The sequence below is a fragment of the Beta vulgaris genome, chromosome 4, assembly GCF_026745355.1.
Source record: "Beta vulgaris subsp. vulgaris cultivar EL10 chromosome 4, EL10.2, whole genome shotgun sequence".
NCBI lineage: Eukaryota > Viridiplantae > Streptophyta > Magnoliopsida > Caryophyllales > Amaranthaceae > Beta > Beta vulgaris.
In genome coordinates this window covers 12,413,839-12,435,446 of record NC_079205.1, presented here as the reverse complement: position 1 = coordinate 12,435,446, position 21,608 = coordinate 12,413,839, and the positions used below count along the sequence as shown (strand labels likewise).

The 21,608-nt window shown below is 37.1% G+C and overlaps 1 protein-coding gene across 2 annotated transcripts; it reads right to left on the bottom strand.

Annotated features, from left to right (window-relative positions):
- Window positions 1–5,283: 5,283 nt before the first annotated feature.
- LOC104891497 (uncharacterized) lies at window positions 5,284–21,395 on the bottom strand. Of its 2 annotated transcripts, none has more exons than XM_010677199.4 (8): window positions 21,004–21,395; window positions 14,506–15,880; window positions 12,763–12,951; window positions 9,113–9,208; window positions 8,864–9,026; window positions 8,619–8,751; window positions 6,501–8,270; window positions 5,284–6,393 (listed from the first exon to the last, which is right to left on the bottom strand). In XM_010677199.4, the coding sequence occupies exons 2-8, from the start codon at window positions 15,857–15,859 to the stop codon at window positions 6,109–6,111; spliced, it is 3,990 nt and encodes a 1,329-aa protein (XP_010675501.1). In that variant the 5' UTR covers window positions 15,860–15,880; window positions 21,004–21,395; the 3' UTR covers window positions 5,284–6,108. The 2 variants fall into 2 exon arrangements, with proteins under 2 accessions (XP_010675501.1, XP_048498755.1); XM_048642798.2 differs by having other exon boundaries at window positions 14,506–15,638; window positions 21,004–21,393.
- Between the last annotated feature and the right edge of the window lie 213 nt (window positions 21,396–21,608).

Below are 21,608 nucleotides of genomic sequence, written 5' to 3'. Positions count from 1 at the left end.
GAAGACTCTAAATGGACTTGGTCTGTCTGTCCAAGAAGGAGTACTCACTGAAGGGAGGATGGCTCCAAGTTCCTCAAGTAAAAGAAAACTGCCTAAGCTTGATTTAGAAGAAGATAATGATGTTATCTTGGATGACCCTGTTCCTAAACCGGAGGAACCGAAACCTAAGAGGCGCAAACATATTGCCATTAAGCCTAAACCTTCTGTTCCTCAGAGAGTGAGGAAGAGCACTCATATAAAGATTGCTCAAGTTTCTGTTCCTTCCAACAAGGACTCTCCATTAGTCCTTTCGGATAATGAGGAACATGAATCCTCAACTCTCAAGGAACCTACTCCACCACCATCTCCTAAACTCTCTGTTCCTTTCACCAAATTGCCCTCCATTTCACCTTCATCCTTCTCTGTTCCTTCCAGTTTTGAGCAGTTGAAGGATGAAATAAAAGGCCCAAATCCTTTTGCTTCCACCTCCACAACTCTTCCACCCACACCACCATTTCTTCCTTCCATTTATCACCCTTCACCTTCTGTTTCTATTCCCGGAACAGATGAACCTTCCATTCTAACCCCTCCAGTTCCTCCACAAAATCCACCATCTGCCTCAAGTTCCAAGGGTAAGGAACAGGACACTCCGGATGATGCTAACTGGGTAAATGATGTTTGTCTTCCTGCTCAACATATGATCAAATTTTATAATCATCTTCATTGGACTTTGGATGCTAAAACTGATACAATGGTAAGTCTTATGAAGAGCTTAAGTGATACAGTGGTTGCGCAACAAAAGAAGATGGACTCTATGGCCCGTGCCTTGGAGGAGTTGAAGGAACAGGTTGGACTCAACCATGGGGTGGTGATGAAGAAATTAGAGGATGTGGTAGAAGAAGAAGTTGTAGAGGAACACCATTCCCCTTCCCTTTCTTAGTTTTTTTTGTTTTATTGTTCCTGTTTCCTTAATCAAGGAACACAACTTTTGTTTAATCCTTTTTCTTTTCTTTCTTTGTTTTGTTATGGAACAAGTGCTATATAATCAATGACTTTTGCTATTATGTCTGTGTTTCCGAATGATTTGCATAATTTCTTCCTTGGAATGACTAGTATTATGTGATTGATGTTTGAGCCAGTTTACTCTTTGATTTTCTAACTTAACCACCAATGGTGCTTGTATATTGGTCTTAAGGTGTTAAATCAATTCATCAATACATGCAGAGTCTATTCTTTTTTAGGATGACAAAGGGGGAAAATGATTTAAGGAACAAACTGTACATAACCTTGAAAAAATTGAAAAAAATTAAAAAAATGGATAAGGTAAATGAAAAATCAAAAATAAGTTAAGGTAAATGAAAAATCAAAATTCAGTTACTCACATAATTGTGTTTTATTTTTCATTTTCTTCTTTATGTTTTTATCATTATCATTCACTTATATTATTTGTTATTTTCCTTAGTTTGTACATTTGTTGTCATCATCAAAAAGGGGGGAATTGTTGAACCCTAGTTTTGATGATGACAAAGAAACAAAGATGCAAACTAAGTAGTGAACTAGTGAGTTATTTAAGTGTATGGTGTTTAAGGTATCAATGAAAGGAACTGGGAGAATACGAAGTCAAGGAAGAAGTCAAGAGAGGATTTCAAAGGCTAAGTAAAGAAGTTTTTATATTAATACTGGAGCAAGAATTGGATCAAGAAGAATAGTTTTATTTTCTAGTTCCAATGTAAAGGAACAAAGAAAGAATGGTAAGGAACAGTGGCAGTTTATTTGAGAATGAGAGTTTGTTCCTTTGTAAGGAACAAACTAAGTGGCACTAAACGAATATGTTAAAAGGAACTTAGTTAAATAAAAGGAACTAGACTTAGGCGTGCAACAATATAACGGTTAAAAATATATTTGAGTAAGTCATGCCTAAATTATAGGAAATTAGTTATATCTAATTTCAAATGTAAAATCAGTTTTAAAAAGAAAATCTGTTTAAGAAAAAGATTTTATTTTTCGGAAAAATTAAGAAAATAAATATCCGATTTTTAGAAAGAATTTGTTTAAAAGATATTATTTTCTTAAAGATTAAAAATTCAGTTTTAAAGATAAAAAGTGTTTTTAGAAAACTGGTTTTCGGATAAAGCTCAAGGAACTCCTATTACTTAGGAGTAATGGCTAAAATATATCCACGTTCGTTTATAGTTCATGGGATCATGGGACATAATGTGAAACGTGTTCCTTAGGGGAAGGAACATCATGGGTTAATGGACTAAACATGTACTCTAGTTTTAATCCCACGTTCTTCATGATTAACACTATAAATATAGAAGTCTAGATAAGTAGTTTAACGTTTACTAGTTTAAGTGAGTTTACTAATTAAGTGTCAGTGCTTCATTCTCTCATAATAGCCATTTGTTCTTTGCCTTCTTACTCTAATTCCACTAAACTTATTTCGATCAATTGTATTTTGGTTTTTGGGGTAAGGGAACTTTGAGTGAAGTTCTGTAAGAGAGAGGCTTTGAGTGAAGCTTGTATGTGTGAGAAAACTTCGAGTGAAGTTGAGAGGAACTGCTGTTAAGGGAACAGTGGCTCAAGAACTTGAGTTTAGGAACTCAAGGTGTGGCTCGAGTTAGAATTAGGTTGTAACAAAGTTGTTTGGCCTAATTAGTGAAAGTGTTGAGTTTAAAATCCCTAGTGGTCGAGGTTGTTTCTTCTTGTTGGGCCCAAGAAGTTTTTCCTCGTAAAAATCCCTTGTGTTCCTCTAGTTTGTTTATTCGTTTAAGTTTTAATTTCCGCAAAAAGTTACGTTTATTTCTACACCTACAATTCACCCCCCCTCTTGTAGTGTTCCTAGGGAAATAACAATTTGCTTTTCTCAATTGTGTTGGTATTAAAATCTTTTGCTGAAAACCTTTTCTAAACACTTTTTGGTGTAAACCTTGTTTTTTTCTAAAAAAAAAACTTTTATCACTCGTGACGATGCCATCTCCTCTGGTCACGATTCCAGTTGACGATTCATGTTAGCCGACCCCAATCACCTTGGGAATAAGGCTTAGTTGTTGTTGTTGTTGTACTCATATATCTTAAGAGTAAGTGACAAGTGATTATGTGTTGAGATCCTCTAGAGTTTCAAAATAACTCTACACGGTAGAGTTAGAGGATCCGGACCCAGTGATGCATAGTATTAAGAAAAGGTGACCTAATTCGGACCACTTTTAGCATTAGTACATCAGATCTTCCCGTCTCTATCCATGAACTCAAACCATTGTATTTTTGTTCCTTTGCTCCTGAAAAAGGAAATTTTCAATTTTGCTCACTTTCTTACAAAATTGACCTAACTTGATCTTATATACCTTGGTTATTTTATTATTCCTGCTTTTGATTTTTGAGTGGGAAGCCATCATTTTACCTAGGAATTGAGGAACACTAAGACAAAGAAACTCGATTATCATGAATGTCCAAATCATCAACACAAAGGAATATCAACAAGGGAGTATAAGATCATTTTACAAACAGCATAATTACATAGCTGAATATAATGGCTTAAAAAACAAAATGTGTCTTAACAAACGGAAAAAAAGGAAATGTAAATTTACAAGAACTATAATATAATCTAAATGCCAATTATTCTAATTGTATGTTTTTTTTATTCTCATATCGTCTGTCATTTTTATTCAGTGCCATTATTATTTAATTATATGTAGGCTTAAACTCTCTCTTTTTTGTCTAAAACTGATTAATTAGCTAGGTCTATATTATAAAGTGGATAAAAAATTTTGAAAGTAATTTCTTCGTACTTTAAAACAAGATTTCTAAACTAACTAAATTCTTAATATACATAAAAGCGATTTACATGCCTTATAGGGAGTAACTAAACTGGCTTCGAACCTTAAACGAGCTAGATTTATTAGAACACTTCTCCTTGACTTTATCAACAAAGAGAGAATAACGAGGGCATTAAACCAAAATAGCGTTATGGAGACTTGTAAAAATGTAAGGGTACAATGTAGGTTTTCAAGAAAAAAGTTCCGCATTCAAATTGCCAGTATCTTTTATGATATTCTAGTTATGTGTAATAAATTTAATTACTATGAAATTAGTAAGGTTGATAGAAGTGTTATCCAAGTAAGCCACAATCTAGCTATAGCAGCTAGAGGTGAAAATGTTGGATAACTTTTATCTTTCGTTGTTTGGTTGTTTGCTCTTGTTGCGGAAAAAGTTGTACGTTTTTAGGGTGACACGATACAATATCAATAACATCGAAAGAAAACAGTCTAAGAGTATGACGTTGAACAAAAGAGTAAAGATTTTCGTATCGGAAGGTTTTAACGAGCTGAACCGAGACCGGGTATGGGGTTGCTCGGCTCAGCTCAGTTCATAACACTTTTAATTTACCCGAATTCGAGTCAAGTCATGAGCTTTTACGAGCTTAATTTTTCTAATTCAGTTCAATTTACCTTAAAACTCAACTTGAATTAAAAAAAAAAAATTACATTACACATATTCTATAAATAGGTTTAGACGACTTACTTTGAGTTTTTCACAAGTAGTATGCACAATTAAAGTATAACTTTTCATTTAATTACTATAAAATGGATAATAATATAGCTAAAACATATGTCAAGCCTACTCACGAACTATTCAGATCAAATATTGTTACGCTCGACTCTATAAAATTTTGAGCCAAGCTCTACTAGTTTGCAAAAGTCAACTAGGCTCATTAACACCCCTAGTCGTATGACTCGTATCTAATAAAATTCAATTAGTGATACAAGGATGATATTAGCCGTAACAGCGCAGAAGATGGTTAACATAGGAAGAAACTAAGAACACACACGCAAGTATGTATTTTCTACATATCCGCTCCTTTTATTCTCCTGCTTTATAACTTCGTGATCTTAAAGCATTAGATTATGCCTAGTGGATCACACGTGGCAATCTGGCAGAATAATAGAGAAAGGAGGACACGTGTCAACTGTTGGAAAGGAAATTGAGGAGAAAGAATTAGTAGTACAAAAGAGAATATAAAAATCTCAAATTGTAGATAATTCATTAGGATAAAAAGAAATAATGGTAAAATCAATAGTAAATCATGTGTGAGATGCAAGAATGGAGAAGAAAATAATTAAATAATTGATGATCCGAAATTTTGAATTATCCATTGAGTTTGCCCTTAGCTCAAATTCGTTATAAACTTGAATTGTTGGAAAAACAAAGTTTAAATTGCCTTCAATTTAGAGGACGAAAACGTTGTAACAAAGGAGACTAACAGCATTCCCAAGCATAATTAAAAAAATAGCTAAGCACAAGAGGGGCGAAGGAAAGAATTCTTCATCTATTGCTGAATTGTTTATGTACAAAACTGTCCCACAAGCATCCTTTACGCCTGTTGACTACTGGTGTTTTCTTGTACAAATCATGTACTCTTCTATAATTTTGTTTTTGAAAAAAAAAAAACGAACTTTCCTGGAAGATATAAATAATTAAGCATTTTATCAAAATGCCCATGCACGTTTCAAAAAAAAAATGCACAGCATCCCTAAAATGAAATTGCAGCAAGCTTATGACCAGTAGCGGCATCTTTGAAGCCAGCATGGATTCTTATTGATTCAAGCCGCTAAATTCCATAAAGATGGAATGACGAAGCTTACCAACAAGATCAAAGCTCTCATATACTTGTCAATAGTTGGTGCTCAGAAAAGCAAGTCAATTCCTTTAACCCTCCAGAAGATCGTGTTGGAATGATTGGAGAGGTTCAAATCAAAGCATACAGCCATACACCACTATGTGCTGAAGCATTGGCATGTCATGCAGGAAACCTTCATACCCATATACATGCGGAGCCAACGACGTGGGCTAAGAGCTGTTGATACTCACCATTACTTTCACGCCAAAAGATAATCAGGTATCCTTGAGCTATATGATCTTCTCACAAAGGTTTGTTCATATAACAGTTGCTGTCATATCAGTAGCAAGTATTTCTGACAGCACAAAGAGCAAGAGCATCTTCAGGGCTTAACCAGTTAAGTGCTCCACTTAATACCACAACATGGCTGCTTCTTCAGAACACCAAAGTGCAAGAACTTCCAAGAATGTCTTCAAGAAATTCTTATCAATGTTTCAAGTGATTCGAGTATCTTAGTCCTTGCGATTAGAGAAATGCTTTGGCTTTTCTTCTTCTAAAATTGGCCCAGGCTTGGACTCTGTGTGCATATCAAATAACCTTGATCGTGGACCACCAGGGCGTACGCCCCTAGCACCAGAGGAGAACTTATTTGGAAAAGAATTATAAGGAGGTCCTTTGGTCATCAAAAAATCTTTGGGAAGAGAATCCATATCCGTGTAACAATTCCGAGCTTTTGCGTCCGTAATTAAAGCTGCCCAGTCGTCAGACTGCATTAGAGCATTGCCATTTCCCATAACCTGTCAAGCAATAACAAAATCAGAACATATTGACCTGAATGAACAAAACACTACACTTTACATGAATGAATAAAATATTGACTAGCATAGATATTTTTTCATCATACCCAAAGGGCCCTTCGTGCTCGAGTAAGAGCAACATTCATACGACGGATATCAGCAACAAAACCGACCCCATGATTCGAGGCACGGACACAAGACATAATAATGACATCACGTTCCTGCCCCTGAAAAGCATCCACAGTATTTATGTAGAGATCTCTTCCTTCATCAGTATTAAGGATATCATCAAACTCACGTTGCAGACATTTCAACTGCAGCTTATATGGTGTTATTATACCCACGGTCACTTTACCCAATCCCAATGCTTTAGCAGTTTTATGTAGATGCTCATACAGACGGAGACAAAATTGAGCTTCGTGTATGTTCTGATAAGATACGGACCCACCTCTGTGCGACTCCCGACCATGCGTAATATCAAAGAAAAGGTATGGCTTAAGTAAAGGATCCTGGTAATATCTCTCATCAGGTAGGCTGGTAACACTTTCACTGTCTGTAAGCCGTCCCTGGTAAAAGTACCTTGAAGGAAAGTCACGGATTTGAGGATGCATTCTATACTGGACAGATAGCAGCATTGTGGGACAGCCTGCTTGCTGAAACCTCTCAAAGAGGCTTCGACTGTAAAACAATGTTCCAGCTGCCTTGCTAATGACTGTAGCAGGAAGCTGCTGAGGATCACCTACAAGAACACAACGGGCTGCACCAAGAGCAAGTGGAGGAAGGATGCCGACTTCACTGGCTTGAGCTGCCTCATCAATCACAACCATATCAAAGCCGTGAGTAAGACGTGAAAACAACTTGCGACCACTACTAGAGAGTGTAGTGAACACAACCTCAGCCTCATTAGCAAAACTTGTTTCTAGACTGGCACGAGCTTCCTCCAAATTAAAGTTGCTGCCAGGACGAAATTTTCCCTCTAATATGAGAAGACGAGACATTTCAACTAGGACTTTATCTCTTTCCTCAACTACTGCAGCAAGATTTTGAAGCAACGCATCCCGATTCTGGTCCCGAGCCATAAGAACATCAGGATCTACTCCAACTGAACCTTGGGAACGACCAGCAGCTGCAGCACTATTCAGCTGCACCTGAAGTGAAGTCATCTGACGAGACAAATGAGCTTCACGGCCTCTCAGCTGTTGCAACCACCCAAAAATTTCCTCACGGGTTTTGAGCAAAAGCTGCTCAGTTCTGCGCTCAACGGAGACAGCTTGTGCTGCTCGTGACTGTGTATCAACACCAACACGTGCTACATCTGGCCTATAAACTTTCATCTCTCCATCAATGAATCCACGATCAAGTACACGTGAAAGCAACTCATCTGTAGCAGCATTAGATGGAGCACATACGAGCATTCTAGGCTTTGGACATAGTTTTGGTAGAGTACGAAATAGGTTCTCATCCATGCTTCGGAGGACTTCATCAATGGATCCCGAAGAAGTAGCATCAGCATTTCTGTCACTATTTTGCTTATAGCTTTCAGGTGCCAATTTTTTCAGCAATGCTGTATAGTAATGTTGATACTGAACCAGATGAATCACATTTAGCATTCCCCATACTGTATGTGTCTTTCCAGTTCCAGGAGGACCTTGAACTAAAGTAAACGGCCATGGGTCTTGTCTTTTGGTCACCCCATTATTACTAGTACCAGCTGCTGTGTGCATTGCAGCCCACTGGATTGCTGACAGCTGAGGACTATTAAATGTCCTATGGAGATGATCAATGAAATTTGGAGTGAAGCACTCAGGAATAGCTGGAGTCTGCTCTTCGTATTTGGGGAACTGTTCTGCGCTTGGTTTGAGGATTGCATTTTGCATCTGTAATTTATAATTTTCAGATTTTATTAACAATAACATTAGAAAATTAATTGAACAAACATTTCTTTTTCATATAAAAAACAGTTAACAATGTGTTTGGTAAGAAACTATGAAGGAAAAGGGAGGAGGGAAGGAAGTGAGGTGCGAAGAGGAAAGAAATAAGCTTCCATTCTCTTTCAAATCTTTCCAGTATTAAAAGAATTTTGGTTAATTATAAGAGGGAAAATAGACCCCTCCATTTTCTTCCCTTACCTTTCTATTTCCAGATAGGGACTATAAATCCCATATTCTCCCTCTACTCCCTTACCCACTAAATTGTTCCATCCAACACACTAAACTAGAAATCACCTGTATGTTTAGCCGACGAAAGGCATGCAGTGCAACGTACTCACGTTGTATTGTTGCAAGAGAGCCAAGCACACTTAAGAACCAGATGCTTCTAGGCTGAAGCTTCTTCAATATATGATCATTATCAGAAGTGCTGTACAGAAAAAGGATAAAGTTTAAGACTGCAAAAAAGCATCAGTGGAACAATAGCAAAAAGTACAGAGCATGAAACAAGAGTAAGAGATATATATGATCTTTTAGCTGACCTATTTGGATCGTATGAATCCCCAACAAAAAAATGAAGTATTGCCCCCTGAGGATCACGAACATCAAGAGGGGTGTGTCTTCTGACTGTACCAACAGTACGTGCACAGCCTTCAGGTTCTTCATATTCTTCAACAGATGAATTACTATTTCTCCTTGATCTAACTGCTCGAGAGAACAATAAAGAATATCAACGACATATCTGCTGATAGAGTAAAAACCTCACCTCGAATAAGAGATATAAAACAAACCTGAACCAGGCCTTGGAGAAGAAAGAACTGCAACATCACCCTCCTTAAAAGTCCACTTAGTCTCGTTTGCAGGTAGAACTATAACATCATACCATCCTAGCTCCCAAAATAACCATTAAAAGTCAAGCAATGAATGCAATACACACGGCGAGATCTAATAATAGAAATTATGTCTTAACAATTAGACAATGCTTAGTTTTAAAAGGCACAAGGCGTAAGGCAAAGGCACGCGCACCCCGTAGGCGAGGCGTACCTTTACATTTTTCTAAGAAAATATTTTTATGTTGAAGTTTCAGTTGAAAAAGCCCCAAAAGCAAGTACTACCTCTGTTTTTTTTAGTTGCAACAAATGCCTTTTTGCGCAAATATTAAGGAAAGGGGAGAAAGAGTAAGATTTGACCTAATTACCCATACTTTTTGCATGTGGGGTAGGTAAAGTGAGGATAAAATGGTCAAATTGCCCCAAAACCTTTACCAAGAAAGGAAATCTTGCAACTAAATAAAAACACCTATATATGGAAATTGTTGCAACAAAACAAAAGAGGAAATATAATATAAAGGCACGAGGATGTTGAAGGAAATACAACTGATTAAAAGAGAAATAAAAAATGAAAAGCAGTAGGAGAGATGAAAGACAGCTCAAAATTATGCGACAGCTGAAAATTAAATGACAACTCAACATTGGAAGAGTAAAAGCAAAGGTCAGACTTGCTTTGCCTCAACAGAGGGCTGGGCAGAGAGGGTAAGTAGAAAATTTTTAACACGTGATTTTTTTTTCTCACCTGCCCCTAGCCCCTAGGGAGGGAGCATGAGAGAGGTTAAAGAGAACACAACATCGAGCAAAGAGAAAGAAGCAAGAATACTCGACAGATCTGAGGGGAAAAAACACAGCGATGGCCACCAGAGCTGGGCATGCCAGCATCGTCCATCTGTCGAGACAATTCAGCAATCTATTTTTTGGAATTTTTTCTATTTCTTAGCCCAAAACAAAGTGTCCAAGTGTCCCACCCATGTCCGAGTGTCGAGGATCCGACACGGGTAATTGAGGTGAAATGAAGAGTCCGAGCAACATAGCAGTTGACAACGTCCAATTTCGTATAAATTGCAAATTAGGGTTTTCTCTTAGGGCTTTCTATTTAGGGTCCAGATTATAGCAAAAACATGTAATTACTTCACAGGTTTCTGTCGAATGAGAGTATTAAAGCTGCATGAGACCTAATTCATGAGAATTTAGTCAAGTTTATGATTTTTATCACATTCCCCTCTTTCTCTCGTGTTTCTACATAAAACGGCCAACGCGTGAGCCTGGTGCCTCACCGGAGGCGGCCTGAGGCGCCGCCTTGAAGAGCCTGTCATAGGTCGCTGCACCGGACTTCTGAGATGCTTTTCCTTAGCGCCTAGACTCGTATGCGCCTTCGCTTTTTAAAGATAAGAGACAACATATTATCATATACTTCCTCCGTTTCAAAATAGTTGCACCATTTGCCATTTGGTCACTATTCATCAACCAACTTTGACAAGCTTTATCTCACCATTATATAAGAAAAAAATAGTCAAGTGGGATCTTATTAAATTCGTTTCAACACGAGGATTCCAAATATCAACTTTTTATATTTTTTAATTATACGCGATTAGAGATATTAACGTTCAACAAGCGTCTTGGCAAACGTGAAAAAGCAAATTGTGCAACTATTTTGAAACGGAGGATATCATGCCTTGCATAAACTTTAAAAAATGTGAAACAACAAAAGAGCCCATCTTAGGTGGTCTTACGTATTGGTATCCCCCGAGTGTGTGGCAACATTGGACATTACTTATACAACCGACGCCGTCCAAGAAAGAGGGGCTGTGCTTGCTTACTTTTCCAGGCCGGAATCCAGAAATTGAAGGCATAACAAAGAGATCTTTCTCTCCCCCCCCCCCCCCCCCCCCCCCCCCCCCCTCTCTTCTCTCTCTTTCCCCCATCCCGAAATTAGCAAGTCTCAGGTACAATGGGAACGATATTTCAGCAACCACTGCTGCGGTAGTTATTGTAGTTAAGTGGCATCACTTCAGGATTTGAGCAAGAATGGGAAAAAAGCAAATTAGTGCATGCAAGTGAGAATTTGTAAAAGGGACAAAAAAGGGGTATCCAGCACATCTCTCTTGTCTCAGGCTTAAGTGCTAATGTTGATAAAAGCAATGTGTATATCTCTGGAGTTCATCTGTGGAACAGCAGATCTAGATGTGTTGCATATGAACAAGGGTGAGCAGTCTGAGCACCCTTTTAGATATCTTGGTGTGCCTCTCTTCTAAAAAACTGTCTTACATACCGTGTAAGCCTTTGATTGAGAAGGTCACCAAAAGAATTAGATCTTGGATAGCTAAATTTCTTCCTTATGCTGGAAAAATTCAAATGATCAAAAGTATCCTTTTTGGTGTGCAAGCATACTGGAGTCAATTATTTATTCTCTGTAGGAAATTGATTAGGGAAATTAAAGCTTACTGCAGGAAATATTTATGGGCATGCTCAAATCAGAGCGAACTTCTATAGCCAAGGAATCTGTTTGCTAGCCCAATGCTGCTGGTGGTTTAAACATCAAGAATTAGGTGTTCGGAATAATGCTGCTGGTTGTAATTTTGTAAATTACTCTGGGCTCTAACTCATAGGAGAGATAAATTATGGGTTAGATGGGTCCATTGGAATTTATGGACAAGGGAGGTCAAAACTGGTGTCTTGCTTTGAGAAAAAATATTTCACCAACAAGCAGACATAGAGGATGGACTAGGTTCTGTTGTCATAGTGATTATTCAATTAAAAACGCATACAATGTGATATCTCGTGTGCAGGTGAAAGTTCCATGGAGGAAGCTAAGTTGTAATACTAAAGCTACCTCTGCGAGCAAATTTAATACTTGGTTAGCCATTCAAAATAGTCTAGCAACCACGGATAGGTTCATCAACTGGAAAGTTCAATGTAATATAATTGCTGCCTTCATCAGCAGACTGAGGTAACAGTTCAGCACTTGTTCTTTCTGTGAGCAGGGAAATGGATCTTGCCAGAAGAATATTAAGGCACAAGTCAGACAGGAATACTGTTCATGGAGCTCTAATGTGTGAAACTGTGAATGCAATTGGGGGTCAGAGACATTCTATTATTTGACAGGACTATGCTGAGCTCGCAAGCTGTTCACTAAAAATCTTGAATAGAGTTGGTTGTAATCTTCCTATGGTACTTAGTTCTCTTTGTCACTAGGCTCTCCAAGTGGAGTTATTGGCCATTAAGTTTCTTCTACTTGCCAAAAAATAAAAAGTAAAAAGCCTTTTCCTTAGCTAAATCCCTTTTTACCAGGAATCAAAAGGATTTATTGTATGAAAAACAACTAATGAAACCTTGGAATAAGCTAAAAAAAACATATTCTAAATAATGTTCCATTTTGAATCAATAATATCAGAGATAAATTATCTAATCAGGGTTGCATTTACTATTTAATCTTTAAAACTAAGCAGACTGCCTTTTTGTACCCATTATCATGCTCCAAATTAGGCGACACTAGATCAAACCACCAGCTAAAACAGCTAACAGCATTACCTAAGACCTATTGCATCAAGAGGTATGAACTTGCTTAGCTAACTATTGAACCATATATACAAAAGAAACATAATTGTTACCTCTTTCTCGTCTTTCAACAGATTTCACACGAACCATCACATGTGCATCTCTTGAAGATGTTTCAGTTAACTCCTCCCATGTGCTGTATAGCTGTGCCCGACATTCCTCAAAAAGCAGAGGCTCAAACACTCTGATATATTCTTCTACAGATTCAAACCGACCAGGGACGCTTTGAAGCTCTGATTCCTCTGCCAAACAGTAAGAAGAAAAATTAAGATAAAATATCACAATCAAGAATGAAAGCAATAAATTCAGGTGTAGAACAAGAAAGAACCCTTTACTACATGAATTAAGCAACTGATGGTTAATACAAATTTGTCCAGGAGTAACTTTATAAAAAGTGCAGGAGTGCAAAAGTTGATGCATGCTCTTATTCTTGGCTACTATGTTCCTGCCAGCAAATTGCACTTCATCTTCCATGTCCAATCAAATAATATGAACAGTAACTAAAACTAAATTGTAAGGGAAAATAGACCTAGGTAGAATCATCACATGATTGCTTGGAATCCTAAAATCTCTAGAATTAGCATTGAAAATTTTTCTACCAGAAAATGTAACCTCCTCCACAAGATGAAATGAATACAAAAGACACACAGCAACAAATGAATCTCATAAGTTCGCTCCAAAATTCAGAAAACAATGGAATGCACATTTAAATTTTCATTCATTTGTATACCAAATTCGTCATTCCATCGCCGTTATTGTTCTAGAAAAAGAAACCCATTAGCTATGTTACTCCGACACGGATACGGGTGTCGTATCCAAGTAGGGATCGGAGGATCCGACACCCTACTCCAAAAATTTGGCCGATACGGCGACACGGTCAATAAAGTGTCTTGACCAACATTCTAGACACGTCTATCATTGAAAGTGTCGGAAATAATTTTTCGATACTTTATTTTGATGAAAAAATAATTTTAAAATATAGCTTTTTTAAAAATTAATATAAATTTAATTTTATTAAACACTAACAGTACGTATATATATATATAGTATGCAAAAAGTGAAAAAAAAGAGTGAATTTTTAAAAAGGAGAAGAAAGAAAGAGGAAGAGGTCACGTGGGAAATGTAGGAGTTAAGAAAGATTTTTTCAAAAAGAAAAAAAACTCATAAGTCATCAGCTTTTTTTAATGTAAAATATATAAAAGTAAAGTTGACTGTTCAGTACTTCAGTTTACTGCTTTGCTTTACAGCTGTTCATGTACCCTCATTTATTTTATTTTTGTTGCACACAAGTCCCAAGTATTAAAGCACTACACCAGGACACTATTCATCTTCCCCATCATGCCATATCTTCTCTCTCTTTTCTCCCTCTCCCTGGTTCTTCTTTTATCCCTCTCTCTGTTTCTTCTTTTAATCAGTAATGGCAGAAAATTTCCGGCGAGTTTTCCGGCAAATTTCAACTCAACTCGACCGCTATGACCGACACTTTTCAGATACGCGTATCGACACCCATTTCCAGGCGTGTCGCGCGTCGTGTCGCGCGTCGTGTCGAGTCGACACGCGACACGCAAGGTAGAACAGGGTGTCGGAGTAACGTAGCCCATTAGCACAGAAAAATAACTATAACAAAATTTGAGCAATCCAAAACTTCCATTTCATTTAACCTTACAAGATTTGCATGTATCATTTACCCCTAAAGAGTAACAAGTAAAAAAGATAAGAATATAATACAAGGGAAAAAAATCCAGCAAGATACTATACACACATATTACATATATATAATAAATAAATAAGTATACCTGGATTATGCCAAAACTTATCACTAGTCACCTCTCGCAACAAACGCTCCACTGATGTATCTTGATATTGATGATTGGTCACAAGTTGACGCTTAGGAGGATTTTTCTTATTTACTAGCTTTAGATCAGTCGAGCCATGACTACTTGAAGCTAGCTTCCTCGATTGGGTCTGTGGATCCTTGAACTGCCTCGTATCGTTAGGCTGTTTCCATGAACTATGTCTACTGTTTCCCTCCGCTGAGAGATCATTGGAACTATTTAATCTTCTAGGCCTAGCTAGAAGCCCTGCATTAATATCACTGTTGGATTCAGATTTACGCTCAATAGGTTCCGTGGAACTACGATCATCATTGCATGACAAATCAACCTGATTCTGATCCTTGATAGCCTGCTCATTCTGCTTTTCTCCATTACGCTCTCCAGATAACCGCATATTTCGGGTTCCCTTGACCATACGAGTGCTGCTAGGTGTTGGAACATTCTGCCTTCTAGGGGTTGAAGACTTTACTGCACCAGCTTGCTTAGCATCTTCTATATTGAGAAACATTGTCTTCCGGCTCCGTTTTTTTCCAAGCATAGCTTCTTTGTGCTCATCAAGCTTGTGTTTACCAAGACTATTAGCAGACTTCAAAGTATGGATTGCTTCAACTCCTTTGACTTCCTTTTGTTTAGGGACTGAGTCTGAATCTTCCTGAAAATCCATGGAAGAGTTACATTCAACATTTCCATTCAAATTCTGGCTGGTGCCACCTGTGATATCATTTGGCAAAGTATCTGATCTTGCTGAAGAATAATCATGTTGAATTTTCCTAGATTCAGCAGGACTAGAATCACGAGAAATTCTCTTCAAGGACCTCCCAGCAGGAGAACTATTTGCTGCTACACCAACAGATCCTTGCTCATTTAAGTCTTTGACACCACTCGCTAATTTTTCTTCAACCCTTTGGCTTACGTGGTGCTCAGAACATTCCCCATCGGACCATTCTCCTTCTTCTTTTTCGATACCTTGAGTATACATAGTACCTGAATTCAACAAAGCCACCTCTTTCCTAACACTACTCTCACCTACTTCAGGCAATGGGGCAGTATCAGAACCCAAATCCCTTGCCCTTTTCTGATCATCAATCCTATTTCTGACAAAAGGTTGAAAACCAGAAACCGAAGAAGCATGAGAAAAGGCATTATTATTTCCAATGTTGGTTGGAGCAACCGATGAAACAAGAAGATCAGATGTACAGGAATTCAGAGAGGGGAGAACTTTTTGAGGCTGGACACCAGATGAACCATCAATATCGTCATCATCCTCCATGGGGGTTTCATTAAGATCAAAGAATGGCCTCCCACGGGATCCCATTTCTCACATAAATTCATAAACCTGCAGCATAATTTAAAAATAAGATTTTCAGTTCTTTTCAACTATACTAACTTATCGAATACCCTAATTATAGAGGTGAAAATGACTTGGAAAAATAAGCTGAGTATACAAGTCATTTTGATATAGATGTCATGACTTCTGTTGATCAAAGTGATCAAACAGCCCATATATGACAGCCAATTCATATATCTCTATTATACAAGGGAAGAGGAGAGGGTCTGGTGTCCACCCTAAACGACTAATATACCCTCTAAGGAGAAACACCTTAAGGCATTATACAGAGATGTAGCTTACTAGTGAACAAGGCAGTCCAAGGTAGAAAACTTTGTTTTGTGATAATGCAATATATAGACATATTAAGAAGAGACAAGGAGCTCTAAGTACCAACATGAAGTGATGGATATGTAAAATTGAGAAACGTCCAACCGCCCTGTATCACTCAGAAACTAATACCTGACTACAGCTATACAAAAGTCTTCAAAGACCTTCGTGATTTCACATTGCTCCACTATCTTTTATGATGTCCCCCTCCCACATAGATACCACTTCAAAAATAGGGTCAATAATAAGAGATATAGGTTCCAACTACCGAATATGAGATTTAAACTTATGACTATTCAGCAAAGCATCCATCTAGTTGACACGAGAAGATAGCTTTGCTCTAAGAGAGATTGACAAGGTGACACTTCAAAATGTTAAGGAGCACACATTAAAAGTTACTCACACAAGCTTCTCAGCATTCAAAGTACCTTATATTTTTAAAAAAAAAATGTTTAGATGCTATATACTCCCTCCATCCCTAAATAGTGTTCCCATTTTTCCATTTATGTTTGTCCCAAATAGATTTCTTGTTCCTTATTTGGTATGGGTCCACCAATTAAAACACTCCATAAACAAGATGACTTTGTAAAGTGGCCCACAATCTCACTTCCCGATAAACAAGATGACTTTGTTAAGTGACCCTCTTTCTCTCTCTCCATAAATAATTTATGAATAGTAAACAAACCTCAATTTTTAATTCTGATTTAATACAACTAAGGTTTTACTTACGATTTCTCCCTAATACTTGTGCCCAAAAGAAATGGGAACTCTATTTAGTAACGGAGGGACTACATATCTATTGGTACAAGCATGTCCTCTTCTGACAATTTACAATTTCAGTTATTTCAGCTAGCTTTCCTAAAGAACCTTCAATACCTTGAAATCTTGTAACAAGCTATTTTTCAACTTTCAGCTACTTCATCCTTTTACTAACATTCCTTCTAATGTTTACTAAACAGAGTCTCATTCTTTCTCAAATTCAAAGTCTACCAACTCCTAATTTATCATTACACAACATCAAAAGAAGGTTAAAGGTCCTTTTGAATCTCAGGCAATAATAAAACATATTTTTGGTATAATTTTAACCGATTTTTCATAAACTTTCCAATCAGGGGCAAGAGAGAGGGGTGTCTGACGCCAAGTGATGGGGAAAACAGAGAGAGGATAAGGAAGACTGTTACAATGCCATCACTGGCCCAAATGTACACCCCAACAATGACCACCGACCATGACGCATGGATAGCTATAGTAATTAATAGTCAATCGGGGTGTTCATGTCGGGTTTTGTTATGATGGAACAATATTATTATTTGAAGTCAAATCACATTTGATTCATATCATTACGATCAAGTTAGGAGTATTTATTGTTTCATATCTCAGCATCTATGTTATTCGGAGACGGCAAAATCCCCGGCATGGCGATGTCAGTACTACCCGATATGGATATGAACAAGAATTACACACCGGATCCTCAATTTGCACTCGGATATGGCTAAATCTGGGAGGAGGGAAACCAGTAAAGAAAGAGAGGACGGGTTACCTAATATGCCTCATGCACCATCGAAAATGGTCAGGAAGTCGCCTGAGAAAGTCACAGAGATGGGTGGTAGACTGGTTGCGAGAGGACACAAGAGTCGGGGTAAGGAGAGAGAAAAACAAAGGTTGGGCTATGTTTACTTCACGTGGATTTCTTTTTCTCTCTCAAGTACAGACAACTGCATTTTGTTTCTTTTTTCCGTGCTCTCTGTTTCATCCCACAATAGTGTTTGTTAATTCGCAAACGGGCTTTTGAGTTTTGAGCACAATAGCTATGTGGGCTCTTTTTTGGGAAAAGATGCTTTTCAATTTGAGTTTATTTTATATCACACTTTCTCATCTATTCCCTAAAGAAATGCTAATTTCCCTATGGGAAAATATTGCTTTTAAGAAAAATGTACGATAATATTCTTCTTGGGAATTTCTTTTGTTGTACCCGCGCCCATGCCCAAAGGACGTCCCGTACAAAGAAATTTCAGATTTGACATACCAGACACTCGAATCCATACTCGTATCGAATACTGGTACCCATGTCCATGTAACATAGCTTAGCATCAAGTTGAATTTTATTTAAGTCATCTACTATGTATGTTAGGTTGGTCCTCAAAATTTAGGGTCAGGTCTAATTGGGCATTGGGTTCATTTACATCAAGTTGACTCAAGTTAGGTTAGCTCAAATTTCAGACGAGTATAGGCTGGGCAACTTTCAAATTCTGGTTTGTCTGTTTTTTTACCATATCTTGTACTTTCTTTTTAAGAGGTTAATATTAATCCTAACATTTGTGATAACAGTCATCTTCTTACACTATCTAAAAATTACATGTTCTGATTCACCCTTATTTTCCACATTTGTCTCCCTAATTTACCTTATCATCTCTCCCTACCCCCATCATATCTTCTATTAAAAAACAACATGAGCTCACTGGAGTGGTTGAGAACTTCTTTCAAATCCTTATTTCATGCTAAACATTAATTATAGGTTTATTATTCAAGTATACATACAGCATCTGCATTCTTCAAGGTGTACATACCATTGTTTCTCGCTTTTTGATTCTCAAACCTTGCCAAAGATAGTTGGACGAGAAAATTCAACCCATGAGTATGAATAAAGAAGGAAATGTAGTGGTCGATAGTTAAAGATATCAAAGTTCACGGCCCAAGGAAATGGTAAACCTGAAACCTAACCGATATCTTGAAACCCAAACATGCACCAAATCTGACCGGAAAAACCCCAATCTCACATTAATCCAACCCATTATTGACATAATTTCGAACCTGAGAAACTCCATAAGCCGATGCAATCCAACTTCATCCAATAAAAAACCTGAAACTTGACTCAACCCAACACGTGATAAAAGCATAACCAATACCTAGTTGATGAGTCTTAATTACTAAAGTGAGAAAAAAAAAATTCAGCCATCATATGTTTCTACTAAAACATAAATGAATAGCCACTACAGAGAAAATGATGGCTGTGAAAGAAAACAAAAGTTTATGTCCCAACAATATGCAACAAATAACGAAGACCTCAATGACTCAACTTTCACTTATTATTTTAGGACTGCCCAAATAAACCATGAAGATGTCTAGCTCAGAGTCAAGAGAGCAGATAATAAACCCATTTCTGTTCCCAAGAGAGGTTTCAATCACTAAAAAAATTCAGTCAATACCATACATGATCAACATAAACTGCACGATCACATTATGGATAGTGTCATAACAGTTGCATGGCCAATCATTGTGGATGTTACACCCTGTTGACGTGCACAAAACTGGTGTTTTCCGTCCAGCTAACACAAAGCTCAATGTATGGAACCCTAAATTTTTTTAGCTGAACTGAAAAGGGTTATAATAACTTCTTTATGATTTAAAGGGACCCTATTGACATTGCACAAAAGCGATGCTTTTCAGTCAGCTAGCACTGAAAAGAGCACTCCTATCATTTTTAACAAGTAAAATATAACAATATTGTGATGCTACATTTCTTGACGCATTTTCTGATCCCAAAAAATAGAAGAAAGCAAGCATTAGAATTCAAGCTGATGTTAAATATTTGACTTACTATACCTCAGTAGGAAACCAGAAAACACAAAAATAGAATATTTCCAAATGCATGAAGGGTTTTGTGTTAAAAATAGTGTATCTACATTCCACTAGATTAAAAGTTCAATAAGACTAGAACTAAAAGGTTCTATAGGACAAAACACTATCTACAACCAGCGAAAATGTCATAGGAGTATAAGGTATCTCAAAAGAGGGGCAAAAGCAAAAAACTCTACTAACAGAGCCATGCGTAATCTGACAACAAAAACTCTTTGTAACAACATAGCCAAGTGAGCATCATTTTGGTGAAAAGTAATCGACATAACAGTGAATCAGATTAATCGTGTTGATCAGGACTTAAAAGTTCCTGCTTTTAGGTATAAGGCAGTTCTATAGGACTATTCTGAACTTGAACTGCTATGGAACCCCAGTCACCTCCTTGGTGGCACCAAAACTTGAAAAGAGTTGAACAATCTCTCGTTAAAAAAACCACATAACCAAGAAACGAGTAGAACTACACAAAATCTTCAAAATCATGAAAAACATCTACCTTTGTTTGGCTAGTGATTTAAGTAAGATGTCAAAGAACCTTACCAATATCTATTACACACTTATTAAGAAACCAAAAACCTCAAAAAAAACTAATATCAAATATGATCTGAAAACCTGAAACTCGTGATAAGATAGGTCTAGATAGTGGCGGATCCAAGATTTTTGACTAAGTGTTAGCACCAAACAATTCACACAATACCAGAATAATTATATTCAACACATCATATAATATCAAATCACAACCATCATAAATCGGCAAACTAGTGGCATCATTCTTTTATGCATTGCTTTTTACAAAAAATCAATTCTTAACTTCACTTCATTCTAGAAAAGTTATATCATATTCATCTTAAAATCACTTTCCTATAACATCAATTCCACAGCAACGATTACATAAATTGATCCAACATCAATCCTTCTCAAATCAATATGTAACAATTCCAATAACTCAAAGCAAATTATCGAGCAAAATACAAGTACAAATTCACTACATGAAAAAACATGAAACAAAATCAATCAACTTTGCGTGGAGCATTAAAATTCAACATATTCAGCAATATAATTCCAATTGAGCATAAACTCAATATTCTAATTCAAATTCTAATTCAAATTCATCAAGAATCAGAACAAATATATACAAAAATCAACGAAACGAGAATCGATGAACTGACCTGTGGTCCGCTACTGCTGCTACCGACTCCACCACCGTTAATAATCGAAATTTGCGCGTTTTGAAGTAAGCGTGTGTTGCTAAGTCAAGATTTGGCGAGTGAGATTGGACGAGTCACGAGTTGATGACTCGGCGATTGAGGAGAGAGAAAGTGAGTGAAGTAGAAGGACTGATAGAATTGATATGAATAGAAGGTGAGAGAGAATGGAGGAATACAAGTGTAGATCTGAGAAAGAAGAAGAAGAAGAAAGGGGTTTTTGTAGGTTCCTGAAATTGGGTGAGGGGAAATTCAGAGAGTGAGAAAGAAGGGCCAAGGAGGAGGAGAGAGACTCGGGGGAAGTTGGGATGGCACGCGGGGGAGTAGGGTTTTTTTGTCAAATCCAATTTGGAGTTGGATTACACTTTTTTTAAATTATACACTCTCTTGGATTATTATTAATTTATTAGTATAACCTTTTTAATTAAATAGGTCAATTTGTGAATATAAAGTTTTTTTTAGGAAAGATATATTCATATTCATATTGTATTTTTCAAATTTCATCCTTGTGGAAAATGAAATAACGGATATACAAATATCGAAAAAAGTTTTTTTTTTGTTATATGTAA

Excerpts from the sequence above, each read along its gene's own strand:
- LOC104891497 (XM_010677199.4), bottom strand. The coding sequence starts at position 15,859 with ATGGGATCCCGTGGGAGGCCATTCTTTGATCTTAATGAAACCCCCATG. Across the intron at positions 9,027-9,112 it reads TTCTCCAAGGCCTGGTTCAG|TTAGATCAAGGAGAAATAGT; the intron begins GTTTGTTTTATA and ends TCTCTCGAGCAG. Across the intron at positions 8,271-8,618 it reads TTCGTCGGCTAAACATACAG|ATGCAAAATGCAATCCTCAA; the intron begins GTGATTTCTAGT and ends TATAAATTACAG.